Source organism: Pseudorasbora parva, chromosome 24 (genome assembly GCF_024679245.1).
Source record: "Pseudorasbora parva isolate DD20220531a chromosome 24, ASM2467924v1, whole genome shotgun sequence".
In the NCBI taxonomy this organism is placed as follows: Eukaryota; Metazoa; Chordata; class Actinopteri; order Cypriniformes; family Gobionidae; genus Pseudorasbora; species Pseudorasbora parva.
This window is the reverse complement of record NC_090195.1, coordinates 22687867-22714568: the sequence shown is the minus strand read 5'-3', so window position 1 is coordinate 22714568 and position 26702 is coordinate 22687867. Positions and strand designations below refer to the sequence as shown.

The 26702-nt window shown below is 36.1% G+C and overlaps 3 protein-coding genes across 8 annotated transcripts in view; all 3 read left to right on the top strand.

Annotated features, from left to right (window-relative positions):
* The first annotated feature begins 5597 nt into the window (after window positions 1–5597).
* chmp4c (charged multivesicular body protein 4C) lies at window positions 5598–11530 on the top strand. Its single transcript, XM_067434961.1, has 5 exons — window positions 5598–6006; window positions 8383–8560; window positions 9037–9145; window positions 10851–10977; window positions 11102–11530. The coding sequence occupies exons 1-5, from the start codon at window positions 5763–5765 to the stop codon at window positions 11161–11163; spliced, it is 720 nt and encodes a 239-aa protein (XP_067291062.1). The 5' UTR covers window positions 5598–5762; the 3' UTR covers window positions 11164–11530.
* An 832-nt stretch (window positions 11531–12362) lies between these two features.
* Window positions 12363–16597, top strand: gimap4 (GTPase IMAP family member 4). Its single transcript, XM_067434817.1, has 3 exons — window positions 12363–12610; window positions 14494–15267; window positions 15540–16597. The coding sequence occupies exons 1-3, from the start codon at window positions 12580–12582 to the stop codon at window positions 15563–15565; spliced, it is 831 nt and encodes a 276-aa protein (XP_067290918.1). The 5' UTR covers window positions 12363–12579; the 3' UTR covers window positions 15566–16597.
* A 4655-nt stretch (window positions 16598–21252) lies between these two features.
* asap1b (ArfGAP with SH3 domain, ankyrin repeat and PH domain 1b) overlaps window positions 21253–26702 on the top strand; it is a 126370-nt gene continuing 120920 nt past the window's right edge. The window contains exons 1-3 of one of the 6 annotated variants that reach the window (XM_067435153.1): window positions 21253–21304; window positions 21634–21706; window positions 23267–23393. In XM_067435153.1, coding sequence (XP_067291254.1) covers window positions 21651–21706; window positions 23267–23393 — 183 coding nt within the window. In that variant the 5' untranslated portion in view covers window positions 21253–21304; window positions 21634–21650. The remainder of the gene's footprint in view (window positions 21305–21633; window positions 21707–23266; window positions 23394–26702) is intronic. The other 5 variants (XM_067435154.1, XM_067435157.1, XM_067435158.1 and 2 more) reach the window with 5 other exon arrangements.

Genomic DNA, 26702 nt, shown 5'->3' with positions numbered 1-26702 from the left:
GATGTTTGTAAACAACACAGCAGTAATGACTTTATGAACTTCTTTACTAGAAAGATTGATAATATTAGGAATAAAATTATAACCATGCAGCCGTCTATTACAGTATCACTTCAGACAGAGCACTGCAGGGTCACTGAGGAAAAATTACACTCATTCACTGCTATAGGAGGAGAAGAACTGGCTAAACTTGTAAAATCATCAAAATCAACAACATGTATGCTTGACCCTATACCGACTAGGCTATTAAAAGAGATACTTCCAGAGGTCATAGATCCTCTGCTTAATATCATTAATTCATCTTTGACATTAGGATATGTACCGAAAACTTTTAAGTTGGCTATAATTAAACCACTTATTAAAAAAACGCAACTTGATCCTAAAGAATTAGTCAATTACAGGCCAATCTCGAATCTACCGTTTCTATCAAAAATACTAGAAAAGGCTGTGTCTTCACAATTATGTTCCTTTTTAGAAAGAAATGGTATATGTGAGGATTTCCAGTCAGGATTTAGACCGTATCATAGTACTGAGACTGCTCTAATTAGAGTTACAAATGATTTACTCTTATCATCTGATCGTGGTTGTATCTCTCTATTAGTGTTACTCGATCTTAGCGCTGCATTCAATACTATCGATCACAATATTCTTCTGAATAGAATCGAAAATTATGTTGGCGTTAGTGGAACTGCTTTGGCATGGTTTAAATCGTACTTATCTGACCGTTATCAGTTTGTAGCAGTAAATGAAGAGTTGTCACACCAATCACAAGTTCAGTATGGGGTACCGCAAGGCTCAGTGTTAGGACCGTTGCTTTTCACCCTGTATATGCTACCACTGGGAGATATCATTAAGAAGCATGGCGTTAGTTTTCATTGTTATGCTGACGATACTCAGCTCTATATTTCCTCACGCCCTGATGAAACCTACCAATTCACAAGATTAACAGAATGCATAGCTGATATAAAAAATTGGATGAATAGTAATTTTCTGCAACTTAATTCAGATAAAACTGAATTTTTAATTATTGGACAGAAAAGCTCCACAAGTAGTAACCGAGAATACTGTCTAACACTTGATGCCGTCAGTGAGGAACCTGGGTGTGCTCTTTGATACCAATCTTTCATTTGAAAGCCACGTTTCTAGCATCTGTAAAACCGCATTCTATCATCTTAAAAATATATCTAAATTACGGCACATGCTTTCAATGCAAAATGCTGAACAGTTAGTACATGCGTTCATGAGCTCAAGGCTAGATTATTGTAATGCTCTACTGGGTGGTTGCCCTGCTCGCTTAATAAACAAACTCCAGCTAGTCCAAAATGCAGCAGCTAGAGTTCTTACTAGAACCAGGAAGTATGATCATATTAGTCCAGTTCTGTTAACACTGCACTGGCTCCCTATTAAACATCGCATACATTTTAAAATCTTGCTTATTACTTACAAAGCACTAAATAGTTTAGCTCCCCGGTACTTAAGCGAGCTCTTAACACATTATACCCCATCACGTCGATTGCGGTCTCAAAACTCTGGCCAGTTGATAATACCTAGAATATCTAAATCAACTGCAGGCGGTCGATCATTTTCCTATTTAGCTCCTAAATTGTGGAATAGTCTTCCTAGCATTGTTCGGGAAGCAGACACACTCTGTCAGTTTAAATATAGACTAAAAACACATCTCTTTACTATGGCATACACATAGAACATTTTTAACTTTCATTATTCAATTCAATTGACTGATTGTTAGGCTGCATTAACTAGGTCAGCCGGAACCGGGAACACTTCCCATAACACCTGATGTACTCGTTACATCATAAAAAGAGTGACATCTACGCTAATGTTAGTCTCTCTGTTTATCCCGAGGTTTATCCCGGATCTGGGCCCTGTCCGGATCGGATGGTGGACCTGCCTGGACATGACCAACGCATCCTTGAGTGTCTGCTGAGCCGTGTCAAATGGTGTCTCCTCCGAATTTGCCTCACTGGCACGACATGCTCAAAACCCGTCTTCGGCGCAATAATTCCGATCTTTCATGTATTCATACTCTTGTGTAATTGACGCCCCATCCTAAATAAATCTGTCTCTTCCGTGATACCCTGAAAATTTTGAATAATCCGATCTAATATGATTTCCGACCTGTAAGGTTGCCAGAATAATAATCTTACACGGTGTGTTAATAGGCCAGAGGAGAACTGGCACCCCGACTGAGTCGGGTTTCTCCCAAGGTTTATTTTTCTCCATCATGCCCCGATGGAGTTTTGGTTCCTTGCCACTGTCGCCTTTGGCTTGGCTTGCTCAGTTGGGGACACTAAAAATATGATTAAAGTTATTCAACTTATTATACAAATAAAATATATGAATTAGGTCTTATTTAATTCTATAAACTATAATACTGATCTGCCAACATTGTCGCTATATGATAAATTAAAATAAGCTGATAGCATCACTGTTTTCTCCAGTACGACTGTACAGCCAAATCTAATTTTGTCGCAATATTATCCTGTTTGACACTGTGAAGCTGCTTTGACACAATCGTGATTGTAAAAGCGCTATATAAATAAAGTTGATTGATTGATTGATTGATTGATTGCCCCAGTACACAGTGCAAACTGCACTTTTTTTTCTTTTTCTTTTTTTTACTTCTTTTTTAATAGCGTGTGAAATAGGCTACAATATGCACAAAATAGTGTGCACAGTTTCAAAGTAGTAGTTGTCACTTGACAAACATTGAACATTAATTCAGCACAACTGTCCAGATGTTACCTTACAAATTGTGCTAACTATTTTTTTCTTTATGTGAAAATGTTCTACCCTTCAACTGTCCTCACCAATAGTCTTGATCTAATATATAAAAGGTGTAATGTCAAGTTGATCATAAACCATATATTGTTCATTTTGGGAGACTTTTGTCTCTGGTTAACTCAGGATGAAAACATTAAAATATTTTTTTTATATATATATTGAACTTCTAAACAGCATGGTCTAAGGCTCTCTTTAATTTACAAAGGGTTAAATTTATCATACTATTAAACAACAATGGTTTATATCCGCTCCGACACTAAATGGAGATCCGATCCGATACTAAATGAACTTCTGCTGAACAATAACACCATTGTCTTTTAGAGCTCTGTCGAAGCATTGAACTATTTGAATCATTATTTTCCTGTTTATAACTAAAGCTGCTTTGAAATCTGTATTGTATTAAGCGTTATAAAGGTGACTTGATCCGAAACGTGCCATAGATATTGAAGTACAATTTACAGTATGTACTACTAACGGTATAGTGTTTTCGAAAATACAGCTAGTTTTACAGTAACATGTATATTATAAAATTGTTACATTTACTATTACTCCCTGCCTCCAGTTCACTCAGGCCGCACATTTCACAAATATTTCATATTTCGTCCAGTCGAGCATGTTGCATTGTGGGAAACATTATTCGATGTGGTGTCTTCAGATGCATATACATCAGATTTCAGCAAATGTAAGAAAATGCACATACTATTCACAGTTTACACATTGCATATTGCATAGGAGTGGTATGGTAGTATTCCATTCTGAACATAGCTTCCATACTGATTTCGGTGTTTTTGAGTTGTATTTAGTGATGCTGGTGTAAACACTTCTGTTCGGACTGGGACTCGAACCCAGGTCCGCCGGCATGAGAGTCGGACGCTCTAACAAGGAGGCTAAAGGCTGCAACCTCTAGCGTCAGTCACTGGAGCGTCTCTTGAGGTCAGAGGAGTGAGGTTTACTTGCACAGCAACTTCTACTAGCTGGCCTCCGTTACACTCACCCCCCTAAACCTCACTCCCATCCGGGTCACGGCACCAATGTAAACACTTCTGTTCGGACTGGGACTCGAACCCAGGTCCGCCGGCATGAGAGTCGGACGCTCTAACAAGGAGGCTAAAGGCTGCAACCTCTAGCGTCAGTCGCTGGAGCGTCTCTTGAGGTCAGAGGAGTGAGGTTTACTCGCACAGCAACTTCTACTAGCTGGCCTCCGTTACACTGGCAAATATAGTAGGTCGTCCCATCCAGGTATTCCATGCATAAAATGTGCATATACTGCAGAAATGGTAAGTATTAGCCTAAGACAATTTGAATACAGCCATGGTCTAAACTCTAATCATGAATGATCAACCTATAGAAAAGTGTATTATTTACGCTTTAATATTGAGTAAACACTTTATAAAATCTTTAACATTAAACTGTTTTGCCTAGCTCCCCAGCAAACTGTAAACCATCAGGAATGAGGTCTCTTCTCTACATAGCTATAGGACGGCTGCCATTTCACTATAGTCTCTGGCTCAACAAGGAGCAAGAGTGGACTGGGTGAGTTTTGCTGCTCCCTCTCTTTGAGGAAAAAAATATGACATAACTTGAGATCACTTCATGCAGCAAAGCCCTCTGCATCGCCAAGTAAGCTGAATGAACCAAATAAACTGGGTGTGTCCAATAAGGCATACAATCAAATGCACAGTAATAGGGAAGCTCAAGGTCAGGGCCGGTTTGAATCTAATTGATGCTTAGTTGCTTTGCTCCCTCATCCCGTCACAACCAATCAAAGTCCACCATTATTTTGAATGAGTTTTCAGCAGGATACAATACTATACATGATCAGGCATAACATTATGACAAGTGAAGTGAATTACACTGATTATCTCTTCACTGGGCAGCTGTTGGTGGGGGGGGGATATATTAGGCAACAAGTGAACATTTTTATCCTCAAAATTAATGTGTTAGAAGCAGGGAAAATGGTCATGTGTAAGGATTTGAGCAGGTTTGGCAATGGCCAAATTGTGATGACTAGACGACGGGTGTTTCCGATCTGCAGTCAAGTCACCTTTATTTATATAGCGCTTTTTAAAATGGATATTGTTTCAAAGCAGCTTTGTAGTGGAAATAGGAAAATAATGCAACAGAATTTGTGTAACTGTACAACTGCTCTGGAGAAAACATTGATGTCATGTGGTCAGTATATATCGAAATTGGTCCAAGGAAGGGCGACATGGTCATGAGTGGCCAAGACTCACTGATGCACGTGGGGAGCAATGGCTGGCCCATGTGGTCTGATCAAACAGACAGGCTGCTGAATCTCAAAAATGTTAATGCTGGTTCAGATATAAAGGTGTCGAATACACAGTGCATTGATTTTAAACCCGGCACAACAGTAACAAAATAAATCATTTTAGAGCAACACTATGTAACTGATCATCACTTATCTGAGAATGTTCAGAGCTTGTTTCTGTGTCACTACTGTCTTCAATTACAAGACAATAAAAAAAGGTTGTTTTTTTGTTGTTGCTATTTTCAAAATTTCTGAAATACTTTAATGTTCATGTACATTTAATGACTCCACAAATCAAATGTTAGTTAAATATAACATTTGATTATGTTATATAATCCCCCCCCCCCCCTAATGTCTAGTGACATGGGTGATTTTATGATTAATTGAAACACATTTCTTACATACAGTTCCTTTAAATGGCTATGATATTGGTCACTTTTATACCTCAACTCATGAAGACACCTTTGCCACGCCCATTGTGACTAGGCTCTGTCAGCTAATTATATTTCAATAGGCGTGTCTCCAGACAGGTGTTGAATTTCAGGAAGAGAGCGTTGGCTTATGTTGGTGTTTTGAATTGAATCTGAAAAGCAGACTGACAAGAATTGCCACTTTCTCTCGCGATCCTAGCTCCATTCAATTTTAAGCTCTGCGGATCTTTATTTACAATTACAAGCAATACCGTCGAATAAAAATGAGTAAAATTTCAAAGATTTTTAAAGTGAGCTCTTCAAGCTCATCTAGCTCCAGACCCAGTTCCAGTTCTGGATCTAGTTCTAGATCTAAGCACCGGTCACGGTCTGGTCCATCACCACAGGAGGCCATCAACAAATTGAGAGAGACAGAGGCCATGTTAACTAAAAAACAGGAATACCTGGAGAGCAGAATCGAGCAGGAGATTAACATTGCCAAGAAGAATGGAACCAAAAACAAGAGAGGTATGTAGAAAGCGTCCACGAGCACTTTTGGCCATGTGGACTTTACATCATACACAATTCAGATAGAAGAGAAGTCATTTTTATCTTTTTGTATCCCTGAAAGTTCATGGCAGCGATAGAAATTACGTTTTCAATAAAATACCCGCGTTCGTCGTGATAAGATTATTGCTTTTTGACAATGGTTTATTCGACTCTTCATTTAGATATTAAAGGTTAAGGTTTAAACATATAGAACTACATACATTTTTTTAAATTATTGATTTTAATTTAATTAAAAATATATATTTCTATACAGTATAGGCTACTAATGCCCTTAAATAGAAATAGGCTAAATTAATTTTATTTAACAATGTGATAAAGAGCAAAAACTGTTGGTTATATAATTAAGTTGGCTTGGAAGAGCCAACTTACTGATATTCTTAATAAACTTATTATTATTCTTCTTCTGAGACTAAATTTGCAACTCTAACTCCTCCTAGAGCTTTAACTCCTCAAACTCCAAACTCGGCTCAGACTCTCAGACTGTTCTGACTCGAGTTGCTATATCTTTTCAGACTGATCGGACTCACTGTTCTCCTAAAAACTAAGAATTAAACTCGGAAAAATCCCATTGACTTTCATTGACGGAATGTTCAGATGAGCCAAGACTGTTCAAACTGACCAACTGACAAAACTTCAAATGTAAACACTGAAGCTCAGACTCACTCAAACTGACATTCTAGAAACTACTGTCACTCATTTAACTCATCTCTCTCTCTCTCTCTCTCTCTCTCTCTCTCTCTCTCTCTCTCTCTCTCTCTCTCTCTCTCATTTAAACTCATCTATCTATCATTTAAACTCGTCTATCTCTCATTTAAACTCATCTTTCTCTCATTTAAACTCATTTATCTATCTATCATTTAAACTCATTTATCTATCTATCATTTAAACTCATTTATCTATCTATCATTTAAACTCATCTATCTCTCATTTAAACTCATCTATCTCTCATTTAAACTCATCTATCTCTCATTTAAACTCATCTATCTCTCATTTAAATTCATCTATCTCTAATTTAAACTCATCTATCTCTCATTTAAACTCATCTATCTATCTATCTATCTATCTATCTATCTATCTATCTATCTATCTATCTATCTATCTATCTATCTATCTATCTATCTATCTATCTATCTATCTATCCATCCATCCATCCATCCATCCATCCATCCATCTATCTATCTATCTAGCTATCAAAACTCAAACTATTTCAAACTTTAAACTTATCAAACTATTTTAAACTTTAAACTTATCAAACTATTTTAAACTTTAAACTTATTAAACTATTTTAAACTTTAAACTTATTAAACTATTTTAAACTTTAAACTTATCAAACTATTTTAAACTTTAAACTTATTAAACTATTTCAAACTTTAAACTTATCAAACTATTTTAAACCTTTTCAAACTTTCTGATCAACTCTCTTCCAAGCCAACTTAAAGTTTGTCATCAAACTTTTGAATCTAGTTTAGCATTTGAAAGTGTAGCTACACCCTGCTGAAACATGGCTTTTGTTTATATGGTGTGACGCCCAGCCATTGCACCTAAAACATGCAGTTCATCTGGACACGCCTCATTTACAGTTGTCCCTTTATGCATTAACTTGAGCATGGATTTTACACCTAGACGTCAAGTATTGAGCATTCATTTTAAAGGGAAATTTAAAAGGTTAGTTCACACTAAAATGAAATTTCTGTCATTAATTTGCTACTCACTGCCATGTCGTTCCAAACCCCTAAGACCTTTGTCCATCTTCGGAACACAAATGAAGGTATTTTTTATGAAATCTGAGAGGTTTCTGAACCACCCATAGGCAGCAACGTCATTGCAACTAACCAGAAAGGTAGTAAAGACATCATTAAAATATTCCATGCAACTACAGTGGTTTAACCTTAATGTCATAAAGCATTTATAAAGAATATACTTTTTTGTGCAAAAAATAAAATAACAAAAATTACTTCATTCAACTCTCTTCCAAGTCAGTCTCTTACACTGTTCTCACTCTAAACATAGTGCAGCGCTTCTGGGTTACACCTCAGAATGAAAGTATTCATATTCAGTATTCGAAAAAGTATTCTCGTCGCTTTTCCTGGTCATGTATTCAAACTATAATTTTACTTTCTTCTTCAATTGTCTAGGTCAACGTCTATGAGCTTATCTGATCTTTAATTTACAAAATAATTTACAAAACCTATAAGAAATTGTGTGTAAAATTTTATCCATTATTTCCAATGAATTCCTGACTTTTGTTTTTATGAGAAATTAAGTTTCTTTTGTTTCCTTTTGTTGTTGATTTGTTGTTTGATCCTTATGACCACAAATGTTTATTTTCCTCAGCTGCACTACAAGCTCTTAAGAGGAAGAAACGTTTTGAGCAACAGCTGACGCAGATCGATGGGACCCTGTCCACTATTGAGTTTCAGCGAGAGTCCCTTGAGAATGCCACCACAAACACAGAGGTTCTGAAGAACATGGGATATGCAGCTAAAGCCATCAAAACGGTTCACCAGAACATGTGCGTTTCATCATTTGCTGCATGTTGTAATTACCGTAATTTCGGTATGACAACATGTAATGTTCTGCTCAGAGCTGTTCACGTCCTCAGACTGGAAATTGTGCATCTCTATTGCAACACTATCATTGCTTAAATGAATCTGCAGCAGTTGTGTGGTACAGCAGTCACATAATATAAATAGGAGCATTCTGAAAGTGCTAAAAAGTTGCAATTACGAGCTCTATGAGGACGTGACCGCTTTTTACAAGTTGAAATTTCATAATTATTTCGTAATTACAAATGCATGAAAGCAAATATTGCTGTACTTTACATTATCAATTTTTCACACAAAAAACATTGCTTATTTTGATTGATCATAACTAAAGCTTTCTGTAGTAAAATATTTTGTATAACGAATATAAACTTGACTGTTGGATAGCCTTATACAGGTGAAAATATCATCAACTAATCAATCATTCTGTTTCTCTCACTTTCAGAGATCTGGATAATATTGACTCCCTCATGCAGGACATTACAGAACAACAGGAAGTAGCTCAGGAGATCAGTGATGCCATCTCAAAACCTTTTGGTGATCAGTTTGATGAGGTATATATTCCAAATAGGGGTGTTCGATTCCAGGTTTTTTAAAAAGTCAACTCCAACCATAGGAGTCGACGGAATAGACTCCATTTACTTCACATCAAAACAGAATTAGGAATAATACAAGATTGCAATTATTACATACTAAATGTTTTTTTCCCCCTGATATAAAGCCTTAAAATTCCCCTTATAAAAGTAACCCACTGTCCAAATTAATCCAATTTAGAGATTGCATTACCTTCAAATAGTGATTAGTCTAACAATGTCATTACCTAGTTGTTGCGAATACATAATTTTACAGAGGTAAAAGTCTTGAGAAACAGCTATGGTCAAATATTATGTCAGAATCAAACAAGAAAGAAGGTGTAATTTATTCTTTAATTAATTTTTTCTTATTATAACGGTGAAGTGAAGGTGCTAAGCACCTATGATCATCTATTGTCTTTGGGGCTATTTACATTACCCCACTTACAACTAAAAACTGAAAACATTTTATGTGTGTTGGCCATTCGTTTACACGAAACCGGTGTTTTGGGTATCCTTGTAAACAACAAAAACATGAATTTGTGATGCATATTACGTGTTTAGTGACAGTTTATAGGCGCATAGTGTTTCTTTTTATAAAGTAACAACTACTGGCCTGGCATGCAGAATACTGTGTTTTTAGTCGTTTTTTCAGATCTGTGTAAATGGGAATCTGTATGGGAAAAACACAAAGGAAACCCTTTTCAGCTTTTAGTAAGGTGTGTAAAATGTGCAAAAAGCTGCTTGGATAGGAGAGTTCAAAATTATATAAACAATACTTCAAAATGACAACGTGAAAAAAGTTTGTTTGAAATCTTTGCAAATTTATTAAAAATAAAAAATCACATGTACATAAGTATTTACAGCCTTGACACCCAAAATTGAGCTCAGATGAATCCTGTTTCCACTGATTATTTTTGAGATGTTTCTACTTGATTGGAGAAATAAAATTCTCTGGTCTGATGAAACACAGATTGAACTTTTTGGCCTGAATGGCAAGCATCATGTCTGGAGAAATTCAGGCACTGCTCATCACCTGGCCAATACCATCCCTACAGTAAAGCATGGTGGTGGCAGCATCATGCTTTGGGGATGTTTTTCAGTGGCAGGAACTGGGAGACTAGTCAGGATTGAAGGAAAGATTAATGCAGCAATGTACAGATCCATGATGATAACCTGCTCCAGAGCACTCTGGACCCCAGACAGCACACAGCCAAGATAATAAAGGAGTGGCTAAGAGACAACTCTGTGAATGTCCTTGAGTGGTCCAGCCAGACCCAGACTTGAACCAGACTGAACATCGTAAAATTATCTGAAAATGGCTGTAATTGTTGCCAAAGGTGCTTTGTTTTTTATTTTTTATAAAAATGCAAAGATGTCAAACAAACCTCTTTCCGCATGCACTGTACAATAATGTACAGATGATGTGTTTATTCTTAAAATTAGTTTTTAATAATCCATGATTAGGCTATGTAGACTATTTAAATTAGGTTGTAGAGATGAACAAATTAGGTAAATCATGGAAAACCAAAATAATATGTATTGCACTAGGAGCAAACAATACCTCATGGTTAGAGAGTCCCAGATTAACAAATTGTGCTTTGTTTCTGGTTATTTATTTTTTGTGGTGTAGTTTGTTTACTTCAGTTTATGAAGTGCTCCGTATTAATTTTTTATGCTTTTAAAGGATGAATTGCTGGCAGAACTTGCAGAGTTGGAACAGGAAGAACTAGAAGAAAGTATGAAGAATATGAGCAAATTACCAAGTGTACCCACCTCCAAACTGCCCAGCACAAGACCAAGCCACAGTGCAAGTAAGTATACAACGTATCTACACATTCATTATCTACAAACCCTTTCAAATTCAGCAAAAGATCAGTCAGGCCCATTTATACAGTCTACATTTCATCTAAATGTCTGGTTGTTTCAATCTTTCAGCCTCCAAGAAAAGAGTGGAGGATGATCACGATATGAAGAGGTTGGCTGCCTGGGCTTCATAAGCAGCAGTGCATACACAAACACTTTCTTCTTTCTACTTTTCTTTCACTTACATCTACAACCTATCACTCTTCAACCTGCAAAGAACTATAAAAGAGTAGAGAAATTAAGCTAAACATTTGTATATTTTATTAAAACTAATTATTTTGTAACGTGTTGATTTTATAAGATGAAGGATTACTTTGCTGGCAACCTGGTGTAAATAGTAGCAATTTTTTTAGTGAAGGATATTAAATTGTTAATTTTTTATTAAAATGTAAAATACTGGGGTTTTGATGAAAATATACTTTAAATATCAAATTAATTACATATGAAATACATTATTTAATTAGTGTTTTTTGTTTTAATCAATATTGTAAAGTGTATAGCTATATGTATAGCTATATATGCCTGGCAGATAAAATAAAAGGCGTGTTGATGAGGAGAAAATGTCTCTAGTAATTATAGTAAACACAGAAGTACAGTGTTTTTGAAGAAAAACAGCTTGTCTGATCAGTGTGTGTATATACATATAATTAATAAATGTATATATAATATTGTGTAGGCTATATATATATATATTCACGATGTACCATAGTAAAGCCTGTACTATTGAGTTATTAAACAGAAACTAACACATTCTTACTTGTGAAAGGTTATCCCATTTCTTCAGGAATATAATACCGGCTGTTTCACAACCAGAAGCTGCGCAATGTTGTAGCATGATTCTTGTGACCTATGACACATAGACCGTTCCAAGATGGCGGGCGCGCCGACGTGTCTGGAGCAAGTCATGTATGGATTCTGCGTATACATTTCTAGGGTCTTAAGTCAACTTGTGTTTTTTTGTGTAGAAAGCGCTCACGCGCATCCCCTGCTAGGACGTCCAGCTTATGTTATTTTTAACAATTTGTTTCTAAAAACCTGTACAAAACTGAGTATGTGGTTCTTTCTTTTACAGTCTATGGGTTCTTTACGTCATCTTATAATGTGGTCACCTAAACGCTACAGTATATCGATTTTAGTCTTATTGTTGTTTATTATGTTTTTATTAGTGTTTATTGTAATCTCCTGTTTGCCATGAAGTTCTGGTCAGCCATTATAAAGCTCATAAAACAAACAGTAAACCTATATATAATTTGCGATTACAAAATACTGTAATTTCCATCTCTGTGTTGAATATATGTGTTCAAGTCATACAGTAATGCAATCAAGTCATATTTCCGGATTTTATTTGCAACATCTCGGTCAAAAGTTGTTTTCTCAAGAGACCTGTTCAACTATGGTTCAACCGATTCATTGAAAAGATCCGAATCAAAAGACTCGTTCGCGAATTGAACATGAACATCTCCCTCCCGCGCCCTTCAAGACGCAAGCAGGAAATAGCCCTTTTTCTCCCGGATTACTGACACGACTAAAGTTACAAAGACGGCATCGTCATGAGCTCGAACAGACCAACAAATTCAACTGGTAAGTTGTTTTATAGTATATAATTGAACAATGTTTATAAGTAATAACGCAATAGTCATACTTTAATATGGCTTTGTGCGCACTACTGGTACCGGTGAGTGTGTATGACACGTCTCACTGTTTCCGCTGCCCATTCAGAGAGGTATGGTATGACGCTCACAGGTGAACTAAAGTCACGACGACAGAGAACAGACCCTCTCACATGATGGGAAACGTACAAATGAGTTATTAATTACTAATAAATATGCCATATTAAAGAGTCGTTACAGTGACTGATTTACTAAACACCATTTAGTCCATCATCACTCATTTAGTGTAGCCTACCTTTAGTGAAAGCCTGTTCAAAGTTACACACAATCTCTAAATGGCGATTCATAGCATTTTTATTCGTTTTTTTAAATAAGAAGTTTGCTTTAGTATGTTGCTCGGCAGTTTAGGTGAATATTAAGGTATTTTATTTCCTCCTTGCTCAAGCTGCCTAAAGGAGAAACTAGATGTCATAATATCACTTTTCTGATAAAACACCCTGTGCTGTCAGAGTTTAACGTTACATTACTGGGAAAATACATTCTGGGCAATGCTTGTACTCTGTCTTATTGTGTTGTCCCAGTTATCAATATATCCAAAAGTCTTTCAATAATATTTTAATCATTATGTTGATAAGTAAACCCATGATGCCTTTCAAAAGTTTGGGGGCAGTACATTTTTTGATCTTCATTAAAGAATCTCCGATATATACAAATGCATTTAATAAGAAATTATTCTTTAGCACCATATCAGCATATTTCTAAAAAGATTATTGACATTGAAGACTGGAGTAATGGCTGCTTAAAATTCAGCTTCGTCATTACAGGAATAAATAACATTTTAAAATATATTAAAAGTGAAAGCGGTCATTTTAAATTGCAATAATATTTCACAATATAATTGTCTTTACTGTATTTTGATCAAGTAAATGCAGCCTTGGTAAGTATTAAAAAAAAACATCTTACTGTCTTTTGCAAATGTTTTAATAGTAGTATAAACTAAATATGGAACCTTGTTTATGCCACAGAATAAAAAATAACAAAGGTAACTGACTTATCTCACAATTCTGACTTTTTTCTGGCAGTTGTGAGTTTATATCTCACAATTCTGACTTATTTTCTCATAGTTAGAAATGGGGGTTTAGATCTCATAATTCTGAGAAAAACAGTTATACGTGTGAGAATAGTGAGAGAATTACAGTTAATTAAAAAAAAAACTTTTCTCAAACAGTTACCTTTTTTATTTATTTTTGTTCTGTGGCAGAAACAAGCTTCCTCATGAAATAAAGAAATTTGTATAAATAAATAAAAAATAAATTTATTATCCATTCACATAACAAATGCTGGATTAGTCAAAATAGTATTAAGCTAGTGGTGTAACGGATCACAAAACTCACGGTTCGGATCACATTACGGATCATGAGTCACGGATCGGATAATTTTTCCTATCAGAAAAAAGGGGGAGGAGACCATTTTTATTTGCTTTCCATTTATTACATGAAAAATTTTGGTGTTAACATAACCTATAGGGTTTATGAATAATAAGGAACTTTTGGTGTTTAACAAAAATAACCTAAATGTTATGGTTTTAACAAAAATAAAGTACACTTTTAACAACTGAGTAAAATTTGATTTATGCAATTACATTGCACCCCTAATTTAAGCCATATTAAAATGCACAATATAGCAGTGGCAGCTTAAACATTTTCAAGTGGTGGATCATTTTAACAATAAAACAGTTTTAGTAGTGTAAAGGTTTTACAAGTTTTTTTATTGTCTTAAAGAATGTCTTACCAACCCCTAATTTGCCAGGTTGCCATTTCTGACACCCAAATGTATTGTATTGGTTCCCTACAGCTGATGACCAACTCGACCCTGAGGAAGAGAAACGTTTGGCGGCAGCCGCCCGTGAGGCCAACCGTCTCCCTGAGCTCCGTCTGATCCTGTTGGGCTGGAGATGGCCTGGCAAAAGCCTAACCGGCAACACCATCCTGGGGCGTGAAGAGTTTCGTCTGGAGCGTGCCGCCGAATTCTCAGTGAAGCGTGAAACAGAGGTGGATCGACGCAAAGTATCAGTAGTAGACACTCCTGGTTGGTTTTCAGCCCAGACCACACCAGCAGACTACCAGCAGGAGATGGTCCGAAGTGTAAGTATGTGCTCACCTGGACCCCACGCATTCCTGCTAGTCATACCGGTGGGCATGTTCACAGAGACGGACCGGGCTCGTATAGAGGAGAACTTGGCACTGTTTGGGGAGGATGTGTGGAAGCACACCTTGGTGGTGTTCACCTGGGCAGAGATTTTGAAGGACAAGTCCATAGAAAGGCACATACGAAGAGAAGGTCGTGACCTTCAGTGGGTGGTGGACAAGTGTAAGAAGAGGTACCACGTCATCAATAACTATATATTTGGCGAGCACCCGCAGCTGCCTCAGCTGATGGAGAAGGTTGAAAAGATTGTAGCTGAAGAAGGTGGTTACTTCATCCTTAAGGAGGATGAAACTAAAACACAAAGTCAAACTCAGAGTCTCAACACCAGTTCGGTGAAAGAGAACAGGGAGCTTGGGGCTAGACCCAAACAGAATGGCTCCTGCAACTCGCTGCGGTCAATGGACGTGGACCCTCCACAGAGTGAGTATGTCTCATAGCATATAATACACAATTGCATTCAGTGCTGTTCTGTTTATTTAGGTGTGTTTGAAAGATAATTTTACTCCTCCTGAACTCCTTTTGTTCTAAATAAAGCTTGAATTAATTTCTTCTTACATCATGTTATAGTGTCATGCTGTTGTTTGTTACAATGTTGAAAATTGCTTCAGTACTCTAGCATAGAAAAAACATTTTTTGCATGATACATCATTGCATTTGTATGATGTAATGTCTTTGTTTTCCTATCTCTGCAGGTTTGGTTGAAGGAGTGAGTGACTAATGCCGTTCCAGTACTGCTGTATTGATTACCTCAATTCCACTGCACGTAATGGTGCATAAATTATTAGTCAAATACCATATATCAGTCCACTAGTCCAAGCAGCTTCAGGTTGTAGGGTTTACAGTAAGCAAATGCCCCTGTAGCTTATACTTCTCAACTTAGATATAACAGATAAGACCAAAAATTGCTAGTATAAAAAGTAAAATTTGTGTAAGTAAATCAGTAGGACAATACTGATTAAAAAGCATAGCACTACTATAGTTACACACTGACTGAATCACATGTCTCCTTAAATTATTATATCGGATAAAGAAAAAAAATTGATGTACAGTAATGCCATTAGTAGAACAGAAACACTCCTCATTCTTAAATTATTTGCACTAATGAGTTACTAGCTTGTAAAGTGCCTTGACAAATGCACTAGTACAGTTATCAGAGATAGGAGTCTGTCGTAGTCGTTATAATATAGCCTGGGTCAGTTACATGGATGATGGTTATTATAGATTTATTAATGGTCAAAAACGTTAAGTTTTCCATCATAGTTAGCTGCTGTTTTAGGTGTTTCCGATAGAGTATGTCCCCAATCCTTATCAAAAATAAGGATTTTTGATTTTTTTTTTCCCGAATGATATTATTTTATTATTTGAGTGTATATGAAATATTTTCATTACCTTGAAGTTACTGATTGTTTTAGGATTGCTGTGACGTTTTCTTTCGCATGTTTTTTCTTTCTAAATGTTTTATTCTATTACATTGTGTCGAGTGAAAGTCATTATAAATGGTTTCCTCCTGAAACGGATGCTGCTTAGTAGTCTTGTTATGAGCACTATGAATATCATCACTGTCTTTATTTAGGAATACTTGAGTTCTTATGGAACTTAAATTACTTATATTAATTGATTTATATGAATGCATTCCTTTTTAGATCTGTTGACATTTCTGAATGCCATAAAAATATCCTTCCCAGATGGCTTTGTGGCCTTTTCTTATCATGAGCTTTTGATTTTAATAATAAAAAGACAACATAATGCTTCCCCTCCTGGTTCACTTTTGACCTCAACAGATCATTTGCAGATAGGGTTGGTTTTACAAAATGATTTTTTTTTTTTTACATAGTATATATTTTACATTCTTGTTAATGTAAACTGTGGCTTTAGACATGGAATTGTTTTTCTTTTTCGGGGTATATTAGTTATAGTTGTCTGTCTTCAAATTACTTCTGCTTACATATTCACACACAAAAAAAATCTTTAATATTTTTTTATTTTTCATATGAAAGTAAAAGTTTTAAGTGAATATATTTAGTTTGAAATCATTGTAAAGTAATATTACTGTCTATATGTCTGTAAACTATATGTCTCATCAATGTTGATAAAAAATATATATTTTTTGGTGCATCACTGGTTTTTGCTATATTTCCTGAAAAATTAAAATTTACAAATAATTATATAAATAATTAATAAAATCATGGTAAATAAAGTAATTAGCATTATAAAACATGTTAGCATTCAAAAATGTAAAACTTTTTTGCATTCACTAAGTTACAAAATTGGATACAATATGGTTTTAATTCAAAAACATTGTTATGACTGTTATAAGCTTCTGTTCCACTGAAAGATCTATAAAGGGTTTTAGTCCATTAGGAGGCTTAAAACACTACTTTTACTATAATTAATAACTAATAATATAATAACATAATGCATCTATATATATATATATATATATATATATATATATATATATATATATATATATATATATATATATATATATATATATATATATATATATATATATATATATATATATATATTTTTTTTTTTTTTTTTTTCAATGTTTCAACGTTTTATTTTTGCTGTCAGTAAGACTACATTCAACAACAGGTTGTTTCCATCATCTTACATCTCAGAAACTGTCAGTCAAGAATATTTTTATTTATTTAATTGTTTTATATATGATCTTGTGCTTTATAGCTGATAACCACAAGGTGGTGACATAAGGTATCAAAATATTGTAAGGGATTATTATTGTCATGATTTAAGCGCATGACTTCTGATTATTAATAGTATTTTATTCTACATTACATGAAAATAATTTGCAACATTAAAATGGTTAAAAATGATGTTAAGAAATACAGAACATAAAAAAATGTCTGTAAAAACAAAGAGGAAAAAATATTCAGTCTGTGACAGATTTTACTTCAGACTTTGTGTATTGTGACAGTTGCACTATGCTGTAAACAAAGATCATTTATAAACTAGTTGTAAAACAGCAGGGCAGATCTATAGTCCATTAGGACCTCTAAAATTACAGAAACATTTTCCACTCCACTGTAGATGTCTGGCATATTGAAATCAATGCACGAGCACTCTACCCATAACTCTGCAGTGTATTGATTAGCTACAATTTCAGCATTCTTTGATGGTGATATAGTGTTTTGTAAATTATTGTGAACATCATGGCTGAGTGGATAGGAGCCCATAAGTTAAAGGGAAGTTCATTAGTTTTTTGAGTATGTTTAGATTATGATTTGTGTATTGTACATGATATATTTAACATATCCATTTTCAAACTTTCAAATCAAGTTATTGCCCTGTTGTATGAACCTTAAATATCAAATGTGAATTAGTAGCCTATTGTCCTTCCTCAAGATCACATACTGTGGTAGTCTACTGCATATCAATGGATTTTTTTTTTTTTTTGTAGCCCAGAGTTTTGAGGAAACAATCTATATCTGGAAAACTGAAGGAAGCTGTTTAGTAGTTGGCAAGAGAAATTCAAGTATTCCCATACTTCCCAGACTGTGTTCATAATGGTCTATCAACAGATCTCCAACAATTAGCCAACGGGGCCCTGTGGGGGTCATGGTAATGGAAAATAAGAAATAGGTGAAAAATATATATTTTAATTAGTGCTGTCAAAATAAAAGTTTGTGTTTACAAAATATGAGTGTGTACTGTCCCATATAACTATTATGTATATATTATGTATAATTGTTATACACACACGTGCATGTATATATTTGAGCATTTTTTATATATACTGTATATATAATATTTATATATAATATAAATTATATAAACAGTATATATTCTTAAATATATACATGCATGTATGTACACCTGCCTTTACATGCAGATGAATTTGAATGACATCCCATTCTTAATCCTAAGGGGTTTAATATGGAGTTGGCCGTGTTTATTGTTTTTTTTGACCATTCTTCTAGAAGCGCATTTGTGAGGTCCGGCACTGATGTTCGACAAGAAGTTCAGGCTCGTAGTCTCGTAATTCATCCCAAAGGTGCTCTATCGGGTTGAGGTCAGGCCAGTCAAGTTCCACACTGAACTCACTCATCCATGTCTTATGGACCTTGCTTTGTGCACTGGTGCACAGTCATGTTGTAACAGGAATGGGCCATCCCCAAACTGTTTCCACAAAGTTGTCCAAAATGTCTTGGTATGCTGAAGAATTAAGAGTTCCTTTCACTGGAACTAAGGGGCCAAGCTAAAACCCTGGAAAGCAACCCCACACCAAACTTTACACTTGGCACAATGCAGTCAGGCGAGTACTATCTCCTGGCAAATGCCAAACAGGCTAATCTATCGGATTGCCAGACAGAGAAACGTGATTGGTCATTCCAGAGAACATGTCTCCACTGCTCTAGAGTCCAGTGGTGGCGGGCTTGACACCACCAGAGCCATGTAGAGAGAGTTGCGACAACTCCATAGACTCCAATGGAACGTTTTTTTTTTACAGCAATGGCGGCTCGTGGAGACTCTCAATAGTTCCCGGAAGTAGCAGCCACACCATTGAGGTACAGCAGAACACACTGTTCGTGATGCACTTTTAAAAGGTAAGACGTTTAATCAGGAAGATTTTAAATTATCAGCACATCTTAATTCCGTTTCATCCATTATGGAATTAGAGAAAATTATAAAAACTTTTTTTTTTTTTTTTTTTTTGCAAGGTATGGAAAGTTACATATTAGTTAAGTATAACATGTCAATGTGTAATAAAAGTATTGAAAATCAATGCATATATTGACTATTAATTACCAAAAATCGCAGTTCTGTCACTGTGATTGGAATTGCCCGCCAAATCACTTCCTGGAACTATTCGAGGTCTACATGAATCACGTGACTATCAAGCATTTTGAGCTTCCGTTGTCGCAACTCTCTTTCTCTATGGCTCTGGACACCACCATATCTGGCGCTTTGAATTGCACTTGATGATTGATTGTAAGGCTTGGATACATCTGCTCGGCTATGGAAACCTATTCCTTGAAATTCTCTACGCACTGTTCTTGAGCTAATCTGAAGCCCACACAAAGTTTGGAGGTCTGTAGCTATTAACTCTGCAGAAAGTTGTTGTGTGCCTCAGCATGTGCTGACCCCACTCTGTGATATTACGTGGCCTACCACTTTGGGGCTGAGTTACTGTTGTTACCAATTGCTTCCACTTTGTATAATTGGCTGTGGAATATTTCATAGTGATGAAATTTAACGAATGGACTTATCACAGCAACATATCACGGTACCACACAGGAATTCACTGAGTCACGAGTAATTGTTTGACAGCCATAATTTTGATGCTTTTGAGTTGTCCCGCTAACGTTTGCAAATCTCAGAGAAACTGGATTTGTTTGCAAAACTTTTGCATTCCCTCAAAAAATTGTGTTCTCCCAAGAAACATTGCATTCATTGTCTTGCAAAACTGCATTCCCCATAGAGTTTTTTTTTTAAAAGCTTCTATTGTAAAGCTTTTTAATCAAAAAAAATAAAAATAATAAAATAGCAAAACTGTACATTTAAACTCAAATCAATATTTTAATGGCCAAGTCTTTATTTATTTGGTGAATAGCAAGTTACATAACTGCCAAGCTCAAAGAAAATATCCAGAGACAAACTCCCCTGACCCCCAGTCCTCCACCGTTGTCCCCTATCCCGTCTGAGTCAGCACAGACAAAACATGTACTTTTAACTATGGCACTTCCCAATAAAACTGTCGGAAAATTACAGGTTCCAGGAACCCCTTAGCCTCAGCAGTTCCTCTTTAGATGACAATGTGTTATCAAATTGGCTTTATAAATAATTATTTCTGACTGGAATCACTGTTTCCCTTTTAAAGAAATAGTAACCCTCTGAAAAAAACAGGAAAATGACACAGCCGCTACAGATTGGAAAATAGACAAAATACCAGTGTATTTGAGTGGCTTCATTTGAGAAAAGAATACAAATAGGTACTAAATGTGATGTGGAATGAATCACAATGGGATTTATCTTCATGCTTTTTAATGAAAGAACCAAATCCTCAAGGCCTATGCAACTAGTATACAACTCTATTAGTACAAATGCATGCGTCAGTTCATAATCTAACCTGAAATTCTTTAAAAAAAAATACTGAACTTAATATTGTTTTTCTACATAGAGTCAAGTGTGACCCTTTGCTCCCCATCTACACAGCCATGTGTGGTATATCACTTTGTCTGAGCATGAGGGTACTTCACTTGAGCAGGCACATGTTTACACAGATCTCACATTTCCTGTCCCAGGTCTCCTGGATTTCCGTAGTTCCTGAGTCATTAGGTTCTGGATCCTGTAGCCATTGTAACAGGCTATTTTTCAGCACACATGGTCGCTTCTCCCTTCCTCTCCGAGCAGGGAAGGGACCCATGGGCAGATATATCTGAACACCCACTAAACTTACCGAAGAGAGGATGGCAGCGACACAGTAATCTTGGTGAGTACTATTCAATATTTATTATTTCTGTTGAGGTAAAATATATTATTGGACTTTTCATGTCGTTGCAAATCTCTTTGAGCTATTGCTTGTATGAAAAGTCCTCATAAATGTATTAAGAATAGATCAAGTACAAAAAAACTAGAGCCTAAAGCAAATTATGAAAAAAAAACCTGATTTTTTTTATTTTATTTGTTCTGACAAAGTGGGCTAGTGTTAGTTGTTTTATAATTAAATTAATATATGCATATAAGGTTAAGAATGTAAAGAAAGATAACTATGTAAAGAAAGAGCTTATCCCATATGATCTGTGTTTTTCCCAATTAAAGCTATACACACTGAAGTCATGAGATCCTCATCCTCTCGTCTTAGTTTTTCTTCTAAGGAACCTATATGGAACCGGTAAGGAGTTCTGCTTTTAGATACATTAGCGATCAAATGTCTTAAAAATAATAGATTCATTAAAGGCATTTCTAAATGTGTGATAACTATCCATTTTTTACAGGGATGTAAACTTTACATGCATTTTACCAGTTGACCTGTAGAAGACGCACTTGTTACATTAACAATTACGTAAACAAACACATAGGCTACACTCAAGCTCAAATTGACGTTTTACGTTTTTTGAACAAAATTAGAACTACACGTGTATTCCGTTTTAAAATACACACACTGTAAAATGGCAAGATTCTACAGTAATCTAGGCTATCAGTTATTCGTACAGTAAGACACTGCAGGCCTTACAGCGAAATCTGTCATACGTTTCTGTCTTAATTTTCTGTCATAATACAAATAATGACAATGTCATTGCGTTTTAGTGTAAATACATGGGTTTGTTTCACTTTGACCTGGAATTCTGAACATTTACTTTTAATTAATTAATTAATTCTAATTGCATGTTGTAGTTACGGTAGGCAGCCTATGCAGAAAATGAGCTATGACTGAATCTTAAAGGGATAGTTCACCAAAAAAAGAAAAGGAAAAATAGCCCATGATTTAGGCTACTCACCTTGTCTCGAGGAGCTAATTTTCAGTTTTGGGTGAACTAGCATATACCTTTAAGTCTAACAGTGTAGGTTTCTAATTCATAATTCCATTCACTTTTTGGTTACATTTTTTTTTTTTTTTTAGATTTAAAATACTTTATAAAGACTTTACTGTTAAAACTTTTTCATTTTAGAAGCCAACAGATGCTTTATATAACCTCTCTTCTAACAATGTCTTTGACGATGTATAAAAATGAAGTGAAATGTATCAAGAGTTTTAACACTAAAGTCTTGCTAGGTCAGAAACAAACACTATAACATTTTACAGATAGCCTACATGATGCCAAACACTGGACTGCTGCCCACGGAGCCTGTGTGAGTGGGTTTTAGTGAGAGTAGAGGCATGCGCAGAGGGGTGGGTGGGTGAATGTAGAGCAGAGCGCGCGAGTGTGTGCGCGCGGATGTCACACACTCTCCGCGTTGCGCATTTCACACGATCTGAGTGCAGGGAGCAATCAGGCGCTTAACAAACAGCGGAGTATGAATGCGTTCACAGACACGCATGCACGGCAATTTAATTCGACGCAAAAACAATAGCAGTGTTGGTCGTAAACATCACGTAGGGGAACGTTATGTGGGCATCATTTCGAGGCGCGTGCTGTTGGAATCGCAACTAAACAACTCAGATCAACTCTGAGCTGCATGTTCTAGGGGTAAGCGGTGAAACGGCGTGCTATCCCAGTTCCCCCGGGAACGACCGAACCCAAAAATAACAGGTCGTTTAGTTTTTCTGGAGAGGCAGAATCGCTTAGCGCGTGCTAGTAGTTTGTTTTGTGCGTGCTGCTGCAGCAGGCATCTCGCGCACCGTTAGCTCAACATCTCTACGGCCTCGGAAGTTAATTTGCTTGTCTCCCTTTAATGCTTTCGTTCGTCTGAACACATTTCTATCTATTCTCTGGACGAACACGCGCTTTAGGATGCCAGATCAAATATCGGTGTCGGAGTTTCTGTCGGAAACAACAGAGGATTACAACTCTCCCACTACATCCAGCTTCACCACCCGCCTGCAGAGCTGCAGGAATACAGTCGGCGTGTTAGAGGAGGTAAGAAACTGCTTGCTTTTCTCATGTAGCACTGCATCAGTGGATTGCATCTGTTTACACTGGTACTTTGCACTTGGGCATTGCATATGTTTATATTAGTACCTCTATACATGTATACAGTGTTGCTTTAGATTGGCATGTGTTGATGTTCACACATTGCATTTATTTACTCATACATGTTTTTGCACGCATCAGTACAAAATCTGTTTTTATTAGCGCACTACGCTACTGTTTACATTTGCCCATTGCATCTGTTTACATTTGTCTTTTACATCTGTTCATTGCATCTTGCATTTGTCAGTTGCATCTTTTTTACAGTGACGGCGCATTTGTGTTTATTTGACATCTGTTCACATGTGCATTGATAACTTTGCTATTTTTAATAACATTTGCGTATATACATGGCACCCTTTTTACCCTTAAGCTTTGCATTAGCCTACATTGAATCTGTTTACATTGTATGAGTACACACATTTAGTTTTGTTGCATTGCATTTCTTTGGTTCTTTGAGTTAGTGCATTTGTGTATATTATTGTATTAATACGTTGTATCTTTTTAGTACTTATTGCATCTGTTCATATTTGAAGCATTGCGTCCGTTTAAATTAGTTAATTTACTTTACAATTGCACATACATCCCATCATATTTGTTTGCATGGATATTTTGCTTTGTACATTCGGTCTATTTTTTTTTTTAGAGTTCATTAATATATGTTTCACCTTTTAAGTGCATGTGAAATCTGAGAGGCAGTGAGCAACAGTCTGCAGTGTGGGCTGCAGTTTTGTTCAGCCAGCTGGTCTGGCTTCTGATTCCACTGATGATTCATTGGGTGTACAACAGTTGAAAGTCTATGCCAGCTTTGAGAGTCATATCTTGGATCGATATGGATGTTTTTGTGATTCATAACAACTGATGTATAAAATGGTGGAGTTGAATTCATGGTAAAAGTCCTCTGAGATCATGTATTTGTGCATGCATCACTTTAAAAATGCATATTGGGGTTTTGTTGGGGTTCAGAAGCTACTCCCTATTCATAAGTCATCCCAAAGGATGATCTCATTGTGACATTCAGTCATTTAAAAGCAGAAGAAATTAAATTACGCCAGTTTGCTTCTCTATAATGCTTGTTTGTTTGGCACATCCCTATAGTCCTTTTTTTTTAAATAATCCTAAAAATAGCTTATTTTGTCAGTCATATCTGTGCTTCAGTCATATCAAAGATTCCTTTGAACACGTGCTCTGATAGCAATTGGAATTCTGCCTGTTTAACTAGATATTCTTGACACAATTTGGGTGACGTAAACCATCTAAAATCTTGACCATATGTGGTTTTAAGAGGGTGGATAATGTCAACGCATGTCACACTAGAAACATCTTAATAATATTTAGCAGCATGCAATTGTACCACTTCTGCATGTATGTTGAAGACAGGAAGCTCTTGAAAAGATTTGAACAAAGTGATGAAATATCACTTTAATCACCACTTCCCTTTTAAAGTAAGCAGAGATGGCCATCTTCAACAACACAAAGACAGTATACTGGGTTTTTTTTTTTCTGCATGGAAAATAGTTTGGTGGCTACCAAAATGAGTCTTTGCCCCACCAGGCTTATTTGATTTATTTGTTTATTTGAACCTGCCATTCTGCTTTACCAGCTCCTGCTGATAGCCAGCTGAAGAGTGTCAAAGGTTTCTATTTACAACACATTTTTGCAGCGTTGACTTTTGTAGCCAATCACAGACATTTCTGTTGAGCACATGGATGCAATCATATGTGTTTGTTAGTCTGAATCCACACACCACCGCTCAATTTTGTTCAGTGTGTGTTCTGCACGTTTGAAAATCCATTATAATCAAAAAAGTTGAAACGACGTCAATAAGAGATGCATTGCGTTTTCAGTGATTATACCAGCTTTGTGTAGCTCACATTGTAATTGACAACTTCAATGATTATATAATGGCAGCGATCTTTGATCCATTTTTGTATATTTTTCATGGCAAATTCTGGATTGACAACCATATTAAAATGCACATTTAAACCATGGAAATGGACGGAACAAAATCTGATACTGTCTGTCAAATGATCTGTGCAGTAAGTGTTGGAGTGCAATTCCAAAATAACAAACCTGCCACTTTTTCTGTAATGTTACTTTGTTGTTCATTTTATTACTAACTTTTCAAATCAGTCACTCAGTGATTTTTGTACAGATTTTTAAATAAAAAATAGTTTTATAATTATTTTTTATTTAATGTATAACAGGATACGTTAATATTACAAACTTTCTTTGCATTTATTTTGGATTACTGGGTTGGCTTCACAATTCGGGTTTTGTACTCTGTGTGTCTTTGACTGGTCTGCCAACACCGAAGACCATTTTTGACTCAATGCATGCTTTCTTTGAAATCATACCTGTGGTGTGAAAAGCGGCAGGATCAAATGACAGATTGTAAATGATAAAAAAAATAGGTAAGGAGGAACATGATTAGGTTCCATTGAATGAGATGTTTTGATAGAATGCAAAAACAGTGCAGACATATCAGTTCTTATATTACATTTAGGCCCCATTTACACTGCATGGTTCAAGTGACCCAATTCCGATTTTTTCCTCTCATGTGGCACAGATCGGATTTGACATGTGAACGTGTAAGCAGTAAAAAAACGCATGAATTCTGATATCCTCTGATCGGATTCAGGCCTCACTCATATGTGGTAATAAAAACCGATATGATTCGGATGCGTGCATTAGCGTCTGCCATGTAAGCGGTCAAATCGGATAATTCCCCGGGAAATGCGAGTCGTACGTCATTGAAAAAAGGACGGAGGCGAATGACGTCAACTCAGGTGGACACAAACTGCGATCCAGTGTTGCCAAGTCTGCGGTTTTCATGCACAATTGGGCTACTTTTCTTTAACATAGTTTTGAGTTGCAGTTGGGCAGGTTTTGTTGTGAAAACCTGTCAACCCCGTCAAGGGCTCTCCTCTTTTTCGCCGCCTTACGAGATAAATGTTTTGCCGTCTTTAAAGTTGTGTGGAACAGTGCAGACAGCAAAACATTGTACAATCATTTTGTCTGCGTCCATTGCATATCACGCTGTTTTACTTCTTTTCACCGGTTAAGAACGTCTTGGGCTGTTTTCCCAGTGTACAGTGTAAATGCAAATATCGGATACGGGTCGCTTTTAAAAAGATGTAAGCGGGTCGTCAAAAAAATCGGATATAGTCACCAAATCGGAATTGTGCGTCAAGACCTGCAGTGTAAATGCAGCCTTAGAATGCAATGCCTAGTTACCGGTATTCAATGGATCAGTAT